The sequence below is a fragment of the Humulus lupulus genome, chromosome 3, assembly GCF_963169125.1.
Source record: "Humulus lupulus chromosome 3, drHumLupu1.1, whole genome shotgun sequence".
Classification (NCBI taxonomy): domain Eukaryota; kingdom Viridiplantae; phylum Streptophyta; class Magnoliopsida; order Rosales; family Cannabaceae; genus Humulus; species Humulus lupulus.
Genome location: NC_084795.1, coordinates 17,220,492 through 17,244,319, shown reverse-complemented (window position 1 = coordinate 17,244,319; position 23,828 = coordinate 17,220,492). Strand labels below are relative to the sequence as shown.

Genomic DNA, 23,828 nt, shown 5'->3' with positions numbered 1-23,828 from the left:
GCGCGTGCTGGAACCCGAGACCAGGATTGTGCAAACTTAGAGAGGTGGGTCGCGGCGCTTAAACACCAGGGTCGCGGTGCGTGTAACTTTTTTGTGGCCATTAGAAGGGCCAAATCGTCATTTATTTTGAAAAATAGTTTTTAGGGTTTCTATTTAAATGTTTTGTTAAGAGTTGATTGGGGAAGTCATTGGTGAATTTCAGAGATTACTAGAGACCTTGGAGATAACATTGAAGATCTGAGAGTTTTATTTCTTGATCTCTTTATTTTCTTTATTCTCTTTAGTCTTGAGTTTATGTTTATATTTAGTTTGATGGATTCCATTATGTTTGTCATGAACTAATCTTGTTTTTAGGGTGTTAGTGGATTCTTCTTGAAGCTTTTGATTTCTTAATGCAGTTTTTCTGAGTTTGTTTCTACTGTTGTGAATTATTTATCTTATGCTTAATGCTTGTGAATGTTTGACCACCATTTACATGTTTTAGATGATTTTAACCTTGGCTCTGAGAAGAGAAGGCTAATTATGCTATAGGTAGATAATCACAAATTTATATTGGACAAGAGTACCTCTATAATTTGTGTAGTTTAGGGATTACGTGTTTAATAGCCTGCAATATGTTGATTTACCACAGAGATGTAGGAAATAATATGTTGTAGAGAATTATAGATCCTATCAAGACTATAATATATCATTGTAATCTGCTATCACAGTACTATTAAGAAATATTGAAAATTGGTTAGAAATCATAAGTGGATGGTTGATGAAACTAAAACCCTAACTTTTACATACATTGAATTAATCATATTTTTATCTCTGAATTTCTCTAGTGATTAATTACTTTCTTTAATCTTAGTAGTAATTATTTAATTCATAATTTTGAAATTATCATTTAAATCAATTAGAGTCAGGAGTTAATTATTGGTGATTAATATCAATCCTTGTGGGAATGATACTCTACTTATTATTATATTACTTGTTAGCGATACGTACACTTGCGTATATAAATTTCCACAACAAGTTTTTGGCGCCATTGCCGACGATTGTTATTATTAATATCAATAAAGTTAATTTTTGTTCTAATTTGATTTGTTTTTTTTATTTTTTTCTATTTAACATTTATTTGGATCAAGGTTCTCTTGTGTTTCAGAAATTGTTGGTATATGCGAAGCAATAGACGATAGGAGATTACACCAATTGATCTGGAAATTGAAAGAACGTGTAGACAGAACCGAAAAACAAAGAGGAGACTGGAGTTTACCATGGCTGGCAATTTGGGAAACGGTGCTAATAATGGTCAAGGGAACAAAGACCAAGGACTTTGAGAGATTATGTACTTCCTACTGTAACAGGAGTGCATTCATGCATTAGACCTCCAACCATTGCTGCAAACAATTTTGAGATTAAGCCAGCAATTCTCCAAATGGTCCAAACAATTGTTCAGTTTGAAGGTATGCCAACGGAGGACCCCAATTTACACATAGCTAATTTTCTGGAGTTATGTGCTACATTCAAGATGAATGGGGTGAGTGATGTGCTATAAGATTGAGGCTATTCCCTTTTTCACTGAGGGATAGGGCGAAGAGTTGGCTAATATCCTTGCAGGAAAATTCTATCACTACATGGGAGGAGTTAGCTCAGAAGTTCCTTGCCAAATTCTTTCCTCCAACGAAGGCTGCAAAGCTAAGGGGAGAGATCAATAACTTTTATCAGATGGAAGGAGAGTCACTGTATGATTCTTGGGAACGCTTTAAGGAGTTGTTAAGGAAGTTTCCACACCATGGAATATAAAAGTGGATGTTGGTGCATAAAATTTACAATGGGTTGAATGGAACAACTAGGACAATTATAGATGTTGCGGCGGGAGGTGCTTTTATGAGTAAGAGTGCTAATGAGGTGCATGAGTTATTAGAGGAGATGGTGATGAATAATTATCAATGGCCAGCTGAAAGGGGACAACCAAAGAAGGTGGCTGGAATAATGGAATTGGACGCTATATCCATGCTTACAGCTCAAGTAGCAGCCTTGACAAAGCAACTACAAAAGACTACACTCCCATCTCAAGCTATGCAAGTTCAAAACCTGTGTGAATTGTGTGGTACATCCCATCCACCAAACCAGTGCCATGCTCTAGATATGAATAACATGCCCATGGAAGAAGTACAAGCTATATGGAATTACCAAAGACAACTTAATAATCCCAATTCTATGTCCTACAACCCAGGTTGGAAGAATCATCCGAATTTTTCCTGGTCCAATAATCAAAATACTCTACAACCTTACCCTCCACCTTAGCCACAATATCAACCTGCCCAAAATAGACCACCATATCCATAGAAACATGCACACCAACACCCTCCACCTGGATATTATCAACCACAAAATAGACCACAACAAGTGCCAATGAAACCAGATGAACCTCAACCTAATGTATTTAACCAATTTATGACTGAAACCAGGGCGTCCATAAGGAGTCTGAAGACTCAAATAGGGCAGTTGGCTACTTTAATGTCTAATAGAGCTCAAGGAAATTTTCCTAGCACTACAGAAGTTAATCCTAAAGAGCAGTATAATGCAATATCCTTGAGGAGTGGGACTAAGTATGAGGGGCCTACAGTAGACAACAAGGGCAAGAAGATAGAGGATCAACATGTCACTAGGCCAGCACAAGAGGAGGTTGCTAAAGACATTCCAAAGAAAGAGAAGTCTAATGAAGATAAGGTTACTGAAGACCTTAACAAGAAAGAAATGGTACCACCAGTGAGCATTGACCATTATGTTAGAATTCCATATCCACAAAGGCTTCGCACGCATAATTTGGACAAGCAGTTTGCAAAGTTTTTAGAGATGTTCAAGAAGTTACATATCAATAAACCATTCGCAAAAGCATTAGAGCAGATGCCCAGCTATGTGAAGTTTATGAAAGAATTTTTTTCAAAGAAAAAGAAGCTAGTGGATTATGAAATGGTTGCATTAACTAAAGAGTGCAGCGCAATACTACAGAAGAAACTACCTCCAAAGCTTAAAGATCCAGGTAGTTTCAATATCCCATGTTTTATAGGGGGTTTAGTAGGAACAAAGGCATTATGTGATTTAAGGGCTAGTGTGAATTTGATGCCCCTATCAATCTTTCAAAAGATGAATTTGGGAGAAGCTCGGTTGACTACGGTATCTTTGCAGATGGCAGATAGGTCAGTTAAGCATCCTCTTGGAGTGATTGAGGATGTATTTGTAAAAGTTGGTAAATTCACCTTTCCTACGGACTTTATTATTTTAGATATAGAGGAAGATGAAAATATTCCAATAATACTTGGAAGGCCATTCTTAGCGACTGGTAAGGCGTTAATTGATGTACAAAAAGGTGAATTAAAGCTGCGAGTGCAAAAAGAGGAAGTTATATTTAAATTTTTTGCAGCAATAGAAATTCCAACTTGTTGTAGAGTTGAAGTGGTGAACCAAGGAGAGAACAAGATAGAAGCCTCTAAGAAAAGTTTCATAGTTAAAACCGGAATGAGAAAGGGGCGTAATCGGTTAAAAAATACTTTAATGAAAGGATTTGAATGTTATATGAGCGAGGGAAAGTTCCGATAATTTCTAATCACAAGAAGCAAGGGCCAACTCATGCTACTGTGGCTCTAAAGGATGTGAGGGGAGGACTTGATCCGAGTTGAGTATAAAAGAAAAGACGCGTCCGGCTAAATGACGTTAACGACAGCGCATTTGAGAGGCATCTCATTATTTTTACTTTTCATTTGTTTTAAGTTTTAAAGTTTATGAACAACTTTAGTTTTTTTATTTTTAGTTTTCATTTTACATTTGATTTTATTTTAGTTTTTATTCTTAGTATTTTTTAATGTAATAGAACCGTGGAAATCGTGAAAATTATAATAATAAAAAAAAATTGAATATGCTGAAGACTGAGGAGAGGGCTGCGGCGCATGGAGCAAGGGTTGCGACATTGACAAAACCCGAAAGGGTGTAGTTGGCTCGGCATGGAGCAAGGGTCGCGACGCTTCATCGGGTTCTCAGAAAGAAAAAAAATAATAATTTTTTTTTTAAAAGACACAGGTCGCAGCGCTTATGGGATCTGAGGGCTTAAGAGGGCCTGCCTTCTTCTAATTTTGTCACTTCTTTCATTTTGAAAAAAAAATTCAAAATTTTCTCTCCTTCAACCCAGAATTTTCTCTTCCAATTTTTTTTAACACCTTGAATCTCTAAATCTTATTCTCCAAACATATTTTTTCACTCATATTCCCTATTTTGCTATACAAATCCCTAATTCCCAAAACTTTCAAACCCTTATTTTTCCAATTTTATCCATTGGAGTCCAAATTGAGATTTGTTGGTTACTTGGTGCATTTGAAGGGTTCAAGAGGAGTTTATCACAGTCAAGTGAGTTTTTCTACAAGGATTTTAATTCTTTTTTATGATTTACTTATATTAAAGATATTGTTGAAGGAATTATAGTTTTGGGATTATTGTGTTGATTGAGAAGCATTGTGGTGTTATTTTGAACTGTTTGGGATTATTATTAGTATATTGTAAAGTTTGGGGAATATTGAAAATATAGGGGAGGTGCTGTCAAATTTTTAGTAGGATATTATGGGACCTAAAAGAAATCCTTCTAGAGCATCATCCTCTAGGAACGCCAATAGAACATCTTCCTCTAGGGAACCTAAACAGCCCCCAAAATATGATGCTACAAAATTTGTGAGTAAGGCAGCTTTTTATCGGTATAAAAGGATACATAAACGAAGGTTGATAAGTGAGAGAGGTTTTGAGTATATTGAAGAATGTGAAATTGCTACTTATGAAGAGATTTGTGCAGAAATTCAACGAAGGGGTTGGGCTATGTTTGATGCGGAGGATGTAAGTCATGCTAATTTTTCAATGGTTTTAGAGTTTTATGAAAATTATGTTGAGATGAAAAATACAGAAGTGTTTGTGAAAGGTGTCCAAGTTCCTATAGGTATAGACATTATTGTTGTTTTGTACAACATGCCGACAAAGGATGATGAGTATCATTAGTGGGCTCATGGGGATGAAATTAATTGAACTGAGGTGGCTGAAACTTTGAGTATACTAGGGGCTCATTTTACTATTGTTGGTGGTGTTCCAAAGTATCTTTTGCGTTATCAGTTGAATCATGTGGCTCATGCTTGGGTGCATTTTGTGAGCACAAGATTGATGCCGACTACTCACATGTCGGATATTAACAAGGAGAGGTTGTTATTGATATATGCAATTACGACTGGGATGACTATTGATGTGGGTAGAATTATTAGGAAAAGTATGAAAGATATTAGCATGTTGACTACTACGGCAGGATTAGGGCATGGCTCCTTCTTCACTAATTTATGTCGTACGTATGGAGTTGTTATGAGTGGAAGTGATGTAGTTAGGAAGCCTATATTTGCAATTTCTAAAAATAGGGTGCTTAATTATGAACCACCTTCCTTAGAAGCACCACCACCTCAACAGCGTTCCACTGATAAGAGACAAAAGAGTATTGATGTAGAAGATGAGGATAATGAAGCAGAAGTAGAGGGTGATCTTCCTGAGGATCCTAGGCATGAGGTACCAGTTGCACAACCACTTATTCAGCCTGAAGCTGGTACTTTTGATCCATATATGTAGATGATGCAGAACCAATTCAACTATATGGTTCAACAGAACAATTATCAGATTGCTCAATAATAGCATATGCAGCAGTATCTGGCGCAGCAAAGTGAGTATCAAATCGCTCACATGGACCAACTCAATGTGTTGGTGAATCGGTGGTCTCTCCACAACAATGAAGACGTAGCCCCATTCCAACCACCATCTCAGTTTTTTCCTTATCAACCGCCATTGCCTCCACCATTTTGAATGTTTATGGTAAGTTTTTTTTTTTCTTACTTTTTTTTTTTTAAAACATTGGGGACAATGTTTAGATTCAGTTTGGGGGAAGAGATTTATTGTTGTTTGTTTTGTTTGTGTTGTCTTGTTTTGCGTTGATTATGTCTGTTTTGTGTTAGTTGTGTTTTGTTTAGGTTGTTTAGGGTGTCAGTTGAATCAAGTTGACAATGATTAGCCAATGATAATATGATTTAATGATGAGCTGTATAAATTGAATGGGAATAATACTGTAAAAATTTGTGTGCTTGGTTGAATATTTTGTTCTATTTTTATTTAAACATTTAAATAATTGAGAGCTTAATCATGATTTTGATAAATTTTGTGTGATTGAATAAAATTTATGCTTGCTGAATTTAAAATAAGAAGGGAAGATTGAAACTGGTTTATCCTAGAACTTGTTTGCTTGCTTTTTGAGGCAAAATCCTAGATGATGCATGCTTAGAAAAATGATTTAGGCATTTCTTTGGACTGTTTGAGCCTTTCAAGCTAACCCTTACTTGTTGGAATCCTTAGTTACCCATTTTTGAGCCTAAATTGATTCTTTTATTGATTGACATTTGTTTTGAGCTTATAATGTGAGAACCTAACTATTATTTTTCTTTCCCTTTAATGTACCATGAGCATAGAAACAGTAATTGGGATTGATTTGTAATGGGGGGGGGGGGGGGGGGGGGGGGGGGGGGTTATGTATGACAAGTTGTGTCAACGATGAAGAAAGTACATTTTGAGAGAAAGAAGATAAAAGTAGAAAAAAAAATACAATGTTGAGAAATCATTATACTCCAAATAATAATATCAAGGAATAAGTTTGGGGGAGTGTAATGTCCTTTACAAAAAAAGCATTCAATGATTATGCAATTTCTCTAAAAATGATAAGATATTGGGAACTTTGGGATTGGTTTTGTTGTTTGTAATAAGGGTTGAATTAGTTGGTTAGTGTTCTTGGTACATTTTGAGCTTAAATGAATTTATCATCTACATTTACCTAAGCCATTCAATTATAAGCTTGAAAAGACCTATTGATTTCTGAGCATGTTTTGTCTACATTAGTGGAGATTAGAGAGTATAGCAAGCCTATAGGATATTGTTGGTGGTTGGATTAAAGTGGAAATTTGGTGAGCATAAATTAATTCAATTACATGTTATTTATTAATTATGATTTTGAGAGCTTTTATTTTTGTTGTTTAATTAAAAGGAACAAATGTTTTAATTGAAATTCTGGATTATAAGTTGAGTTCCTTGAAGATTATATAAGTGAGTTGTTTATCATAGCTTGAGGCTTAGTATTTTTGTTGGCTTGATTCAATTGTGTGTGTATGTGTATGTGTGTGTTTGTCTTTTGTTCTTTAGTTGTGTGGTTTGTTTTTTTTTACTCGGGGACGAGTAAAAGTCATGTTTAGGGGAATTTGATGAGTGAGTTTTTATTATAGTTTTTAACCTGTGTTTGGGGTAAGTTTGAGTAGATTTGGTGGAGTGTGGTGCGGTATTACGCTTGTTTTGGTATGTTTGCAGGAAATAGAACGAAGAAGCATGGAGTTGAGGAAACGAGCAAAAAATCATAGTAATTGGGAAATTTCTACTAAAATTTGATAAGAAGACGGTTGAGAATATTAACAAGGAGAGACTTGTTCATTTTGGAGCCTTGGAAGTAAGTTTTGAGGTTAATGTAAAGGGCTACAGTGCTCAAATGAAGACCTGCGACGTAAGGGAAAAATATAGAGAACTTGTTTTCTGGAATTTTCAAGGGTCGCGGTGCAAGTTTGAATGGCCGCGGCGCGTGCTGGAACCCAAGACCAGGATTGCGCAAACTTAGAGAGGCGGGCTGCGGCGCGTGTATCTTTTTCGTGTCCATTAGAAGGGCGAAATCGTCATTTATTTTGAAAAATATTTTCTAGGGTTTCTATTTAAATGTTTTGTTAAGAGTTAATTGGGGAAGTCATTGGTGAATTTCAGAGATTACTGGAGACCTTGGAGATAACATTGAAGATCTGAGAGTTTTATTTCTTGATCTCTTTATTTTCTTTATTCTCTTTAGTCTCAAGTTTATGTTTATATTTAGTTTGATGGATTCCATTATGTTTGTCATGAACTAATCTTGTTTTTAGGGTGTTAGTGGATTCTTCTTGAAGCTTTTGATTTCTTAATGCAGTTTTTCTGAGTTTCTTTCTACCATTGTGAATTATTTATCTTATGCTTAATGCTTGTGAATGTTTGATCACCATTTACATGTTTTAGATGATTTTAACCTAGGCTCTGAGAAGAGAAGGCTAATTATGCTATAGGTAGATAATCACAAATTTATATTGGACGAGAGTAGCTCTATAATTTGTGTAGTTTAGGGATTACGTGTTTAATAGCCTGCAATATGTTGATTTACCATAGAGATGTAGGAAATAATATGTTGTAGAGAATTATAGATCCTAGCAAGACTATAATATATCGTTGTAACTTGCTATCACAGTAGAAAGAAATATTGAAAATTGGTTAGAAATCATAAGTGGATGGTTGATGAAACTAAAACCCTAACTTTTACATCCATTGAATTAATCATATTTTTATCTCTGAATTTCTCTAGCGATTAATTACTTTCTTTAATTTTAGTAGTAATTATTTAATTCATAATTCTGAAATTATCATTTAAATCAATTAGAGTCAGGAATTAATTATTGGTCATTAATATCAATCCTTGTGGGAACGATACTCTACTTATTATTATATTACTTGTTAGCGATACGTACACTTGTGTATATAAATTTCCACAACATATATATCATATATATTTTCAAAATTTGTATGTATAAAAATATAATTAATTTTGAATTAATTATGGTTAGTTAATATTAAGATATTGGTTAAATGTTTAAATATTAAATAATTATAGGTTTTTCCCTACGAACTAAGGCAATAAATAGAACTAGGCTAAATCACATTGGCTCCACAACTGAATCACCTTATCCACACTCGCGTCACTGGGTTCCTTGAATGGAAGAGATATAAGGGGTGAGCTTATGAAGCCCAGTAGGAAAACAACAAATGTCAAAAGACCAGAAGTTCAATAAAACCCCTACATGGTCAGCTTTTAAAACAAAACATATTTCATCATGTATAAACAAAAAATAGTGATAAACTACAAATAATCACAGATAACATGCTACATGCGCACATCACACCGTCTACTAGATCCCTAGTTCCTGTTACCCACCATAGAAAAACTGACATCCTAAACTGGGTAGCCAGACCTGATAACCTTCACAAGAGGGAGGCTTAGAACACTTCCTAAATATATGCTAGGTCCTTACACATACATGTGAGTGAACACATGAACTACCTATGATGACACAAAGACTAGGTCATGAAACAACAACGGCACAAATCATGATCATTATGGCTCTCATTAGTGTAACCACATGTTGGTAAACATGAATAACAAGAAACATATTCATTTTTTATTTTAGAAAATTGGGCAGCATAACTGTAGCACCCACATTATTTTGATATAATATAGCCAATAATCACATGATTGCATTGCATTATATATCATACAATATGTATAATTTGAGCATATGTATATTCTTATAAGTGTTTTCATGTATAAGTATAAAAGTTGTGTATATGATGTCTATGTGTATGTTCAATATTATTAACCTTGTGGCATTTGAGTTGTCTTTTATGGGTGTTTGATGTGCTAAAGTGTAACGCCTTGCTAATTAGGGTCCATTACCAGGTGTGTTTTGAAACCAGTGCTGGACTTACTAACAATTCATTTGGATTAAACATGTGATTAAACCACTAAGGTTTGGGTATTAAAAACTTTTGATCATTTCATAAACATTTCCATTAAGTTAATAACCAGTTCTTTACATGGGATCCCAAAAACATTGGTTTAAAAGCCTATTACAAAACTCAGATTACACATTAAGTCGTCCTAAGCGGCAAAAGCTGGGTTTAACCCTAGTTCCTCTGAGCATCTCGGTCGTGGTGGTCGAGCAGACTGCATATGTACATATCAGTGCTAATGCCCTCTGACTCATGGCTGGTTGAGCTTCTCTTTACCTTTACCTACACCACAAAGCACCTGTGAGCCAGAAGACTCAACAAGAAAACTTAATCATCAGTTCAGCGAATAAACAACCATCAAACAGTAATAACTGAATCCAATGCATTTATTAAACTCAATTGGAGACCATAGAGTCACACAAGTGCATGTCGCACTTCCTTTCCAGTTGTTGGCATCCGAGCTAGTCAAGTGCATGTTGCACTCCCAGGGTGGCCCAGCCATGGTTGCCTACACTCCACGTGCATTATGCTAATCTTAGCTTATAAACTAAGTCCCTTATGCCCTTGACTTATAAGTCAAGCCACCACGTGCCTCCAACTTATAAGTTGAAGCCTTGAGATTCTTAACTATTAAGAATCTCTCAGAGCCCATCATATTCTCAACTAATAAGTTGATCTCCTTTTAACACTCTAATGATACCCTAGTTTATAAACTAAGCCTCACAGACATAACAGACAACCATATGTTTCATATAGCATACTTAACGGATAATCACACAATGCATTATAATACATTCACTCAACAGTCATAAGCATAATCATAATCATGCACGTTACAGCGTATCTAATCAGACATTCACAACATAATTATAATCATGTTCATCACCTTCACTATGCTCTAATCATGCATTCACATAACAGGTGCAGTTTTCTTACCTTTGGTCCGTATGCGGGTGACTAGTGACAACCCTCCGAGCACGATCCCCGATTTAAGCCCTTAGCGAAAACCTAGTCACAACCGCGATAAAGAAGTTCCCATCACTAACAAGTAAATAACAACTTCCAGACCAACTCTTAGCTTCCAAGACATCGAATTCCACTTAACAAGGAAGTGGGATCGATCCTGAGCCCAAACGGTTAAGTTTCCAACCTAAAAATCCCATTAAGGTCAATGTTCCCCTTAAGAGTAGCGGCCCCTCACAGCCGAGCCGCGGCCCACCTCTAATTGTAGAGGCTCGGCCTCCCTGGAAACCAACGCGCACCGCGGCGCGCCCATGAGGCACCGCGGCCCGCCCCTGCATCTGAGCCCTGCTGGCTCAAAATCCTCTTCGTAGGCCGCGGCTCATCACCATGAACCCAGAATTTTCTGGGTTTTTCTCCAACCGAACCCAGCCAAAACTCACTAAATTCCATCCCAACCTTCTAATTAATTCCCCCAAAACAATATACCTCTTACCAGTAATCAAACCCAACCAAATACTAAATTAAACTCATCAAAATCCCAAAACCCAATCTCCCAATTAACAAACATGCATGAACTCTATAATTCTAGATATACCAACTGAATTAACATAATATCCCTTAATTCAAAATCCTTACCTCAACTATATGACTCTAGTAGCAATAATTCCTAGCAATCCCCTGGTTTCAAGCTGTTGACGCCGTTTTTCGTCAATAGTGAAATAAGAGCACGAAAACAATAATTGGTTATGGCCAAGAAAAATATGATAACACAAATGGGATTTTTTACGTGGTTCAGCAGTTAACTCTGCCTAGTCCACGAGTCTTTGTTATTAAAACTTAAGATGATCTCTGGAAATTCTTCAAGAATGAATTCTCCAGAGTTTTCTCTCAAGATCACAAAAATTCTGTCCTTTTTCATGGTGCATGACCTCTCTATTTATAGAGGAAATTTCATAATACTATCCCACATATTTCGGGAAGTTATTATGTATATGTAAATAAATTTAATGTCATTAAAAGCCTGTAATCCTATATACAAGGAAACGTCCCCTGAAGAATCAGGGGGCGTATAACTGAATAATAAATATCCCTTTATTATAGGGGATTTACAACAATTAATGTAGACCGCATCCCTCCAAAATGACTCACTAGGATATTCAGAGCTATCAATCTACATTGTCAGTGCTGTTCCCACCTAGGTCTCTTACTGACTTTCGAGCTATGACATTTCCCGGAGATCATGCGACTTCGAGCTCATACTTATGTCAGGCTCGGAGCCTCTGTTCCGAGGCCATCTGAGAACAGACATGTTTTGATGTCTGTCTTTTGAGCTTGTAATGGTTTCGAGGCCACCATCTTCGAGGCTGCCCGCTGCTTGTAGGTCCGGTGCCTAGGTTGTGGACACGTGTTCCAGACATTACGAGCCCATTCCTAATGAATCTAGCTTTCGAGATCACAATTCTTAGGGCTCGAAATATGGGTGTAACATAAGCCTTCCCTCCAAGCAAGATCCTTCAAGATAATCAAAATCACTAAAGCCCCAAGAGAGAAGGTGTAGTACGAGAGAGAGAAAGAAAGATGTTGATCCCAAAAGAAGGTGTTTTAATATTTAAACTAGCAAGTGCACGAATAGTTTCGGAATATAATGTTCATGTAAGTACGAGGTCGAACCCATGGGAGTTGACTAACATCAAAAGAAACTATTTCAACAAAGCAAGAATATTCTAACCTAGTTCCAAATATTTGATGATATTTTGATTTAGAAAAATAAAAGACAAGTAATAAAAAGATTTAAGATTAAATAGAAAAATGGTTTTCAAATAAGATAAGTAAACTAAGATTATTAAGATATTAGAATCCACAAAATGCAAGTTCAATAGTATTTATAAGTATATTGATTCCCAAGTTTTGATATAGTTGAAATAAATCACACTATATATTTTTTCAAAATATATTTTCTATTCAAGCACAAGTTACTCTTTCAAAAATGTAGGATTTTTCTTCACTTATATAAGATATAATTTCTAAGCATTAATTATGTTACAACCTAATGAAACTACAAAAAATCAAAGAGATTATGTTTAGGCAAAATATGATACTTATGCTCTAAGAATTAGATGTGAACAATTTAATGAAAAACATTTAATCTAAGAATATCATATTTTTGCATAATGAAGAACTAAGTGTAATATGCTTTAACAATCAACACTAGATGAAAAATGCATATCTTTGATAGAAAAATCCATAAACAATGTTGTACAAATGAGAAATCAACATACAACAAAAATACTATCTAGTTACATTTTGCTTCATCATCATCTTAATAACCTTTGAAAAAGATTAGAAGCTCATAACTAGATAAAAATTACAAAATAACATACTTGACATGCTCTTCAAAAGATGAAAATGGTAGAGAGAAACTAGTGAAAAGAAGAAAAATATGAAGTGTAGAAGAGATTGAAAAAAGATGAAGAAGAAGAGCTCCCCAAATGGTCTTACAAGACTTTATTTATAGGCAAAATATGGATATTAAATTAATCAAATTAAAATAAATAAATTGATTAATTTAATTGTGTTGGGAAGTGGTAGGATAAATAGAGTAAGTGTAAGAGTATTGGAAAAATGAAATGTTTGGTTGGGTAAAAGATTAGTGAAAAGCTAGGGTAAAAAAAATAAATTAGGAATGTTTATTTAGGTAAGAAAAATAGGAAAAAGTGAATTGATATTTGAGTGAAAGGAAAAAATATTGGGAAGAAAAATGTGATTTTTTGGGTCTTTTTGGTGGCTGTTTGGTGCTGAAGGAGATAGCTGGCGTGGTGGGCCTGACTGTGGCGTTGGGCCTGAAGAGGCAGCCGGCCTAAATGGAGCAGCTGGTGTAGGGGCCTGGGCTGGGCTTCGGTGGGATGTTGCTGAAGAGGCTATATGCTGAATGTTGGCTTGGAGATGCATCACTCTTGGCTGGGAGAGCTTCAGGTGTACGGCATTGGTGCTTTGGAGTTAATTGTGAGGTGCTGAAGGAAAGTTGGTGAGAGCTGGGACAGGTGGCGTTGGTGTGCATATGTGTTGGAGTTAATTGTGGGCTGAGGCATGATGGTGTGGAGTCTACAGCTGGGTCATGTCTTTGTGGGCCTGGCAGCTTGGAGACGTGGGCTTGGGCCATGGAGCTTCTTTGGTATTTTAATAATACCATTTTGTTCCTTTCTTTCATTTGAAAATGCCACTTTCTTCTTTATTTTTCTTTCTTTTTAAGAGCATACATTCCCTACAAAATAAATATAAAATAAATCATAATACAATATTTTCAACTACAAAATAAATCAATTTAATTTTGTGAAAATATTAATTATAACTTAATTTATATTTTACATTTAAGTTCAATAATACAACATTTTTTTACCACTAACTTACAATAATAATTCAAATAATTAACTACAACATTTTACAACAAAATACTTATAAAAACACACAAAAATCTAAAAAATTAAAATAAACCTAATAAATTCAAAATTACTTAAAAACTTAATAAATCAATTAAAAACTCAAGAATTAAGCAACAATTAGCACATAAAAAGTGGTAAAATAACTCTATTTTATAGAGTTATCAAAAGAGATGCTGCATTTCTTTCCTCTAGCTTCCTTAACCTTCTCAGCAATCCCAGCTCACCCAAACACTAATCTTAGCCCAAGAATGACCATTTTACCCCTTGTCCTTATCTTATTCATCGAGTTTTCACAAGGGCGATTTTGTCCTTTGCCTTAAATCCCGCTATCCACAATTTGCATTCTATAATTCCCGCCACTCCCAATATTCTCACACAATTACCAATAAATTCCCATTACCCACTAATTCCTGATAATGTAACAAATTACTAAAATACTTCGAACCAGGTATTTAGACCCCGTTGTGACTTTTTCGCTAACTTGCTCATCGGGACTGCCTCTCGTCAAGTAACCCAAATATATCCACATAATAATGTGGTCTCAATCACACAAACTCATATTTGCATTTATACCCCAAACGGGTCAAATTACTACTATACCCTTCTTATAAGAAACGGGCCCACATACACATATTCAATATCTTTAAAATACAAGCATGATTATATTATAATATAATTCACATAAATAATTCAATTATTGCCTCCCAACCCCTAATCTAGGCACTAAGCCGTATTAGGAAATTTGGGATGTTACATAAAGATATAAGAAATGATGAAATATAAGGACAAGGCATGAAATCAAGTGAGAAAAGTGAGATAAAGAAGGCAAAAGATGTTAAGCGGTGAAAAATAGTACAATGTCGATTACTAGTATTTCGGTGCAAAATTGAGTATTAGTGGATTTAACAAATATAATTAAGGTATGATTAAGGTCTCATTGATGAGGTAAAAATTTGTTTAGAACCATTAGATCATGTCTTGATGGGAGGTATACATAATCAGTAATGTTGACGCAAAGTCAAAACGAGCTTAGCATAAGTGTGTTACGCTCAATCAAGTAAGCATAACTATTGGGTATGAACTCATATGAACATAAGGTTTGGTGTGAGTGTTTCAAACATAAGGATAATGGACCTAGAAAATTATTAAGTTGAAATTATTGAAGTGATAAGGTTTTCATAAGTCAAAAAGTGTAATGATAAGGTGAAAGGTGTCAAATTTTGATACAATAAGGCCAAGTCATTGAAAATAAAGGATTGTCATCAACCTTATCACTTTCTATGGCCAAGACTCTGAAAAACATAGAGAAAAGAAAACCAAAAACCATTTCTTGGCTTTCTTGAAGAGATTCTAAGGAGATCCAAGTGAAATCAAAGCCAAAGAAGTGGATTAAGCTTAGTTCATGCATTTTTATGGTAAGTTCTTGTACTTGGAAGTTAAACAACGTTTTTGATTTTTTTTTGAGAGATTATCTATGGTATTTTATCCTTTTTAAGATATTTATTGGTGGTTTCCAAGTGGTTTGAGGTTTAGAAAAGCTAGAAGAGATTGTTTTCGCCGAAAAGTTGCTCAGTAAGTGAAATTTTGTGTCTTATGAGGTCTTTGTGGTTCTTGGAGTACAAACTGATTTTTGGTTATTTGATTGATTTTATAAGAGGGTAGATATGTTTATAAATGTTTGAATAGATGTGGAGACTCATTTAATTTGGGTGATGATCTTGGAAATTAGAATTTTATCAAAATCGGTATATGATAACTTCGTGATGAATTATGTTGGTATTTGGGATATATGGTCATGGCAGGCTATTTGATGTAGATTACTAATTTATTTTTATGTTTTGGGATAGCTAAAATTAAGGGGAAGCTCTGTCAAAAATTTTCCAAGTGTCTAAGATAAATCTAACGCTCGATCTAAGTGGTTTAAGGCAATTTAGGCATGATTTGGATATGATGTTTTATGGATATTTTTAAATGATAGTTCAATGTCTTATTGCCATAATTATGATGTGAAATTCATGCCATTGTTAGGATAAGCACATCAACACCTAAGACACCATTTGTTACACGGTGAAATATATTTTGGACAGAAGGTAAGTACAGTACTCAACTGCAACACAAGAATTACATGTTATGTGAAAGTATGCATTATATCAATATGTTGTGAGTAAGTGGTATTAACATACATGGACACTTCATCATAAATTTGTATGCATGGCATAATAGTGATATGGTGAATTATTGTATGATATAAGACCATGCATGATATTATGATTATTAATTATGTGATGCCTTGGCAAGTTTCATGCAACATAAAAGTAAGTTGTAATAAGAAGTTTAAGTTCAGTGCCACTGTTTTGAAAAGGAAAATGAGAATATAAGTAAGTGTAAACGGAGGCCTATAGTTAGGCTCATAGTGGCAGCCCAATAATTTGGGCTAGGTTTTAGTGAACCAATTATATTGTTTGCTATGTTCCCGTTTTTATTTCTCCTCCATATGAGTTATTGTTATATGTATTGACACCACAGTGTGTGGCCGCCTTAACTCTTGAGCCCGACGGGGCAACGATGGAATAAGGTTTTTAATGCGCCCTACTGTGGTCATGGCTAGCCATAGAAGAACCCATGAGATTTTATATTATATGTGTAATAAGCCCTACATGCATTGGCCTAATCAAACAGTGTGCACAATATTAAGGGGCCCAAAATTTAAAAAGAAGTTGTGTATGTCCATTGACATTGGGTAATAATTAGCATTGCATGCATTACTTTACTTACTGAGCTTTAGGCTCAGAGTTGTCTTATGTTGTAGGTATAGAAAGAAATGAGTGAATGACATATCGACATTTTGTGGGTTATTTCAGTTTATCAGTGTGTATGTTTGTAATAAAGTGTGAATTTGTGTTTTGAAAAAAAAAATGGGTTATTTAATACTTATGTATAATATGTTTGAAACACACTTTATGTTTAATGTAAATAATGTGAAATAAGTTTTCAAAAAAAAAAATTGTCCCAGACTTCTGCTGAAAGTAATTATGATATAGTTTTAAAATGTAACACCTCAAATATGATTTTAACTAAAATAAGTGAGGGTGTTACAATAACATCTGCATTTGAATAAAAATCCAAAATCATAACTTGCATCAATATATGTATAAAAATATAATTGGTACATAGTGCCCTCAGAACAGTCCATAAAATCATGCAGGTTAAGTTTTCCATTTTTCAACATCTTACAAATATCAAAATTGGAATATGTTTAATGCAATTAAATACAAGTAAAATAAGTCCAATAATCAAGTTGAGTCCCTACCTCTTTAGGATCGTTCTCCTCTATCCAAAGAGAAGCTCCTAAGACCCATATTCCTAGGTTCCAAGTAGTTTAGCCCGCTTCAAAGTAACTTTGTCCTACAATCCTCAATTGAACAAATAATTATCATCATCGTAGTGTACTCTTTAAACCAAGTCCAATGACATATACCATTTAAAGAATTTTAAAAATCTCACCTCAGCCACGCACAATGGTGGTTTGCGATGGTCAATGGTGGTGCTCCGAAAACGATGACAGAAATCGACTTTCTATATATCAAAACGATCCTCTCGTTGAGTACTTCACGGAAGTACAACCCATTTTCCCAAATGACCCCATGTGTCACCGAAAAATGCTTCCAAAGGGGCAGAGATAGTGAAACACACCGATTTTTTTATTTAATTTATTTGTGTGCTTTAATTTAAGATTTATTTGTTAAGTGTTAGAAATTTAATTATATTTGTTGAATTTTTTGGTAGAAATTATGTGCATTTAATTTTGTTATTTGTTTTATTTAATTATCCTATTTTAAGAGCCTTCTTGAGTTTTGATTAGGTGCACTAAGGTACATGCTTAGTAGAAATGCACCCTAGCACTTGTGTGTGTGCATGGGCATGGTTGCATGGTAAGCATGCATAGTTTTTTCACATGCATTATTTTCTTTAATTTTTTTATTAGTCAAGTAATTAAAAAGAAAAATGAAAGGAAAGAAATAGAGAGAAAGGGCATGAGCATTAGAATGGCAAACCATTTCTAAGTTTTTATTGATTCTATTAATTGTCTTGATGGAAATTAGGGCTGAGTAAATATTGATGGATGTGGTCATAGTTGTCTCTTAGCTATTATGGGTAAGTAAGACTTTGGCTTCAAGAGTGTGCCTTGGCCTTAGTTAGTCGTGTAGGAGAAAGGAAGAGAGAGATAGGGAGTTACTCATGTGATAGAGAGAGAGAAGGAGAGAAATGGGTGAGTGTTTTTCCATTTTAGGATAATTAACAAATTACTTTAATTGTAGGGTGATTTTTAGGCAAGACAGAAAGGGATTGGATTTGGGGAAAGTTTCACATTCTCACTTGAAGGCTAGGGCTTGGCACTAAAGGAGATAAAAAGAAAAGAGATGAGCCTTTGACTCATTGTGGCTGCTGAGTTAGAGAGAGAAAATGAGTGCACGAGTGAGGAAGATAGAGAGAGAGATCGTGGAGGAAGAAGAGAAGACAAGAGGAGGGGTTCGAATCTCTATATGGCCTTGTTTGGTTGGTTTTTGGTTTGATTCTTAAGTCTAGTTCTTTTCTTCAATTCTATAAGAAATTCGACATTTACCTACCAATATTAATCGTGGGTAAAGATAGCGTATTGGTAGGTAAATCATTTTACCTACATATTTTGACCAATTTTGTATTGGTAGGCTATAGTTAGTCGAGAAAGGTACCATTGCCTACGATTGGCATATTGGTAGGTAAAACTCATGTGGACCCCACAAAAATGACTTGGAGTTGTTTGACGTGGCATCTAATGTTTCAACTGTTGTGACAAGTCTTGTAGCAAATTTTTAGTGAAACACGTAGCACTAAATGATTGGGTTATGTTACACCCAGATTTCGAGCCCTAAGAATTGTGATCTCGAAAGTTGGATTCGTTAGGAATGGGCTCGTAATGTCTGGAACACGTGTCCGCAACCTAGGCACCGAACCTACAAGCAGTGGGCAGCCTCGAAGATGGTGGCCTCAAAACCATTACAAGCTCGAAAGACAGACAACAAAATACGTCTGTTCTCAGATGGCCTCGGAACAGGGGCTCCGAGCCTAACATAAGTATGAGCTCGAAGTCGCATGATCTCCGGGAAATGTCATAGCTCGAAAGTCAGTAAGAGACCTAGGTGGGAACAGCACTGACAATGTAGATTGATAGCTCTGAATATCCTAGTGAGTCATTTTGGAGGGATGCGGTCTACATTAATTGTTGTAAATCCCCTATAATAAAGGGATATTTATTATTCAGTTATACGCCCCCTGATCTTCAGGGGACGTTTCCTTGTATATAGGATTACAGGCTTTTAATGCCATTAAATTTATTTACATATACAGAATAACTTCCCGAAATATGTGGGATAGTATTATGAAATTTCCTCTATAAATAGAGAAGTCATGCACCATGAAAAAGGACGGAATTTTTGTGATCTTGAGAGAAAACTCTGGAGAATTCATTCTTGAAGAATTTCCAGAGATCATCTTAAGTCTTAATAACAAAGACTTGTGGACTAGGCAGAGTTAACTGCTGAACCACGTAAAAAAATCCCATTTGTGTTATCATATTTTTCTTGGCCATAACCAATTATTTTTTTCGTGCTCTTATTTCACTGTTGACGAAAAACGGCGTCAACAGGTTACTTGTCCCTTTTATTGGTTACAGGGCACTAAATGACTGGTCCACGTGGCATGAGCTGGTATACCTATTTTTACCTACACTTATTTATTTGTGAGTAAAGATAATATTTATATGTAGGTAATTTTAATTATATCAATAAATTTAATTTAATATAAACAATAAATGAAAGTAATTAATTTTAAAAATATTTACCATTATTCCTCAAATAAATTATTTAACATGAATAACAAAATAAACAAACATATATTATAAAATATTCATTGCTTATTAAATGATGAGCGTTGCACTTATTACATTTCATAAAATAAAATACTAACAATTCTATACAATTCTCTTTTCTCTAACTACATTTTTCTTAATATTCTTCTTATTCTTCACTTTGGAATTATTGCACGAGAGCCTTCTTTCTCTAACTGAACTTTGAGAATGTCGATGATGGCTTTGAGAGGTGAGGTTTGGGCTGGCGATAGTGGGAATGACTATAATTAACTTCAACATAAAAAATATCCCAAATTTAATCATCATAAGGATTTCAGATTATATATGACTTATTATTATGGGCATTTATGACACTTGACATACTAGCATATATTAAAAACAAATATATGAGCACATCAAGTCTCATAATCACCAACATAAATAAGTACACTTATTCTTGAACATCATAGGCAAAATAAATTCAAAGTAACAATGGCATAAATCCACATTCTAAAATTCAGATTATAGACACAGAACCAGACCCTACAACCAAAGAGCAACACTAAATCTTAATACAAATATCAGAAATAAAGTATCAAACAAAATATACTAAAACATATCCTAGCTCAAAATAGATCCCTTCATATATAGGCATTAAAACAGATTCCTTCCTCAAAACAGAACCAGGCCCTACACTCAAATAGCAACTGTAACGCCCTAAACTCCAGGGACCGTTACGGTGCACATTATAAACAGTGCTAAACTCGCTAATCGAGTCATTTGGCCATAATCGTGTAACTAAGTATGATTAGCGGTTTAGGGATTAAAAATTTTGGTTAAGATATAACGTTTCATTAGAACGTTTACTGTATGCATTGGGATCCCAAAAAAAATATAATTTAAAGGTCTATTACAAGAAAATATTTACAACCAACCGATCTAAGCAGCAAAACAGGGTTTAACCCTAGTTCCTCTTTCAACTCTCGGATGTGGCGGTCGAGCAGCCACATATGTACACATCGTCACCTAAGCTCTCCAACTCAAGGATGGTCCAGCTTCTTTTTGCCTTTACCTGCACCACATAGCAGCAGTGAGCCGAAGCCCAGCAAGAAAACTCAATATGCTCATGATCAGAAATAACATGTCATCAAATAATAAGGCGCATGCCTAGCAAATATAGCCATATTCAAGCAGGCAAATAAGTTCAAACAATGAACGAGTGACTGATTAACAAGTCACTATCAGGGGGTCTGTACCTTTAAACAAGTGACTAATTACCAAGTCACTAACAGGGGGTCTGCACCTTTAAACGAGTGACTAATTACCAAGTCACTAAAAGAGGGTCTGTATCTTTAAACGAGTGACTAATTACCAAGTCACTAACATAGGATTCCACTCCCTCAGCCATGTGAAAAAATAGTCACCTAGGCCTTTGGCCCTGGCTCTGAGTAACTAGTTGTTGACTAGGAAGTACCAGATGTAAAATAAAATAAAAATGCTAGATGCCTAGATTGATGAAGTAATTTCCCCTCAAAAAAGAAAAAAAAGAAAAAAGGCCTTTGTAAGTTGTAACCCACGTGGGGTAGGTTTAGTTGGCAAGTCCACAGTGTTCTGTGGTTCCATTTCTTATGGGGCTACTTAAAATTTGTTGTACCTTTTTGTCTCCCAAAGATTGTGGGATTCAGCAAGAAGATCTAATAATGAGGAGAAATTATTTTTTGATAGTTTGTGGCCCCCTTAAAAAACATGCTTGAGTTCATGTCAGTTACAATTAGTCAATAAAACTGACACCCTTAAATTGGGTTACTGTTATATATCATTTTTTTTGCTGATATGATAATTGTGTGGTTGAGCTATGCTTAAATCTTGAATTCAATATTTACTTCGAGGTGTTGTTAAAACTTTTCCAGTGTTGCTAATGATTTAATTCTTTAATTTTATTTTCTCAGTCATTACTAAGAGATTGGTTCTTGCGTAATGGAAGTATGGTTGAGAATGAGAGGCCCTCTTTTGTGGCTGAAAGTGAATTAGGCTTATTGAGGCAAAGGCATACAGTCTCCGGTCTAAAGTATTTTCTAATTCAGAGCTCAGTAACTTTATTTTTATTCTTTTTTCTTGAATAAATATATAGTATAAGATATGAATGGTTTTTGCTCAAACATTTTGGATCCTTTTCTTTCAATTAGGGAAGGGTTCTCCAGACTGGATAATTCTGTTTGTGCTTAAGCAAGCAACAGTCTTTCTGATACATCTAACGAGGATAATATTTCAAATCGAAATGGAGAACCTCAAGAAAATAACTTATATGAAGTCAGAGATGATATTTGAAAACAATCAGAACTTAATTATGAAGCGAGTGAAGATCAAGAACATGACAGCCATGGAATATTGGATGGTTGGAGTGAGTTTGGAGGCAATGCTATTGAAGATATAGACTCACGGGAATCAAATGCTCATATTATAGAAGGATGGCAGGAACAAGTGCCAGATAATGTGGTAAGACAGTGGCAATGGTATGGAAAAAATTTGGCCAGGTCTTCTGCATTAATCTTTGTAGATGTGTGATTTATTTATTTATTTTTGTGGATTCTTTTTCTTCATTTTCAGGAGAAGAGTATCTAATCTACTTCACAGTGGCTTTCGCGAGAGTCTTGACCAGTTGATACAATCATATGTGGAAAGGCAAAGCCATGCCGCTGTAGACTGGGAGCTGGATGGTTCATCACCATCACCTGCGTCTGTCGAACAAGATCTCGATCAAGCAATTCCAAATCATAGTGAGGTTCAGGAGGATGCTGTTGTTAGACCACCTCCTGTTGCTCCACCCTCACACCCAATTCCTCCTCCTCCCCCAATGTGGGACCAGAGGCCACACCGTGATACGTGGACACAGCATGACATGCATCAACGATTTGGAATTGTATGTGTATGTCTCTTCAACACTTCTTGGATTTTGGTTCTTTCACATATGATGTTTATGTTGCTAATCTTTTTTTCCTATATAGGAGTGGGAAATCATCAATGACATGAGGATTGACATGGCTAGACTACAATAGAGGATGAATAACTTGCAAAGAATGATGGAAACTTGCATGGACATGCAACTTGAGTTGCAGCGCTCAATAAGGCAAGAAGTCTCTGCTGCCCTGAATAGGCCAGCTTGTTCACAAGGTACACCAACAAATTTAGATCGAGTTTTGCTTATAATTAATTTGGAAATAAGATTTTTTTCCATTAAGATTAACATATAATTTGAAAGGACCATAATCATATAAATCGTTCGCGGCTGCTCCAGCAGAGTTGTGTGAGGGTGAGGGTGAGGGTGGTTTGGCCGAGGATGACACCAAGTGGGATCATGTTAGAAAAGGAATGTGCTGTATATGTTCTAATACCAATATTGACTCTTTACTATACAGATTGGTAGAGATCTCATACTTTTTTTTTTTTTTGATAATTATATAGCTTGATCTAATCAAAGGCTATAATGGATTTAATTTTTAGTACCTGAAAATGATTGTCTTTGAAGATACAGATATTTTGATGATGTCTTTTAGTTTTCTATTTGTATTTTCCAGAGTTTGTCTAGATATGTTGTTTAAATTATTTTCTATTTTTTTCTTTCTTATTTTGTTTCTGGTACTAAGATGTGATTAGTTTCCTCTGCTTATAAGGTTTTTCTAATGTTGTTCTGCATTTTTTTGGACCCGAGCATGTGCTTTGTAGTAGGTTAGCTTAAATAGGCTTCATCTGCTTTTATGCTTTCTCTTGTTTTTTGAAAGTTAATGTATGTAAAGCAAGTAGTGTATTGTCTAAGTTGTATGCTTTTGTGTTGCTGAAAGTTGTATGCTTCTTATTAGGACACTTCT

General features: G+C 35.1%; 1 protein-coding gene and 1 non-coding gene across 3 annotated transcripts; one reads left to right on the top strand and one right to left on the bottom strand.

Annotated features, from left to right (window-relative positions):
* Positions 1-1,677: 1,677 nt before the first annotated feature.
* On the bottom strand, positions 1,678-1,784 carry LOC133828367 (small nucleolar RNA R71). The gene has a single exon (XR_009890992.1). It is a non-coding gene; the product is annotated as a small nucleolar RNA R71 (small nucleolar RNA).
* Positions 1,785-22,391: 20,607 nt separating this feature from the next.
* Positions 22,392-23,374, top strand: LOC133820960 (uncharacterized). Of its 2 annotated transcripts, none has more exons than XM_062253516.1 (2): positions 22,392-22,882; positions 22,968-23,374. In XM_062253516.1, the coding sequence occupies exons 1-2, from the start codon at positions 22,520-22,522 to the stop codon at positions 23,016-23,018; spliced, it is 414 nt and encodes a 137-aa protein (XP_062109500.1). In that variant the 5' UTR covers positions 22,392-22,519; the 3' UTR covers positions 23,019-23,374. The 2 variants fall into 2 exon arrangements, with proteins under 2 accessions (XP_062109500.1, XP_062109499.1); XM_062253515.1 differs by having other exon boundaries at positions 22,392-22,888.
* Positions 23,375-23,828: the final 454 nt, after the last annotated feature.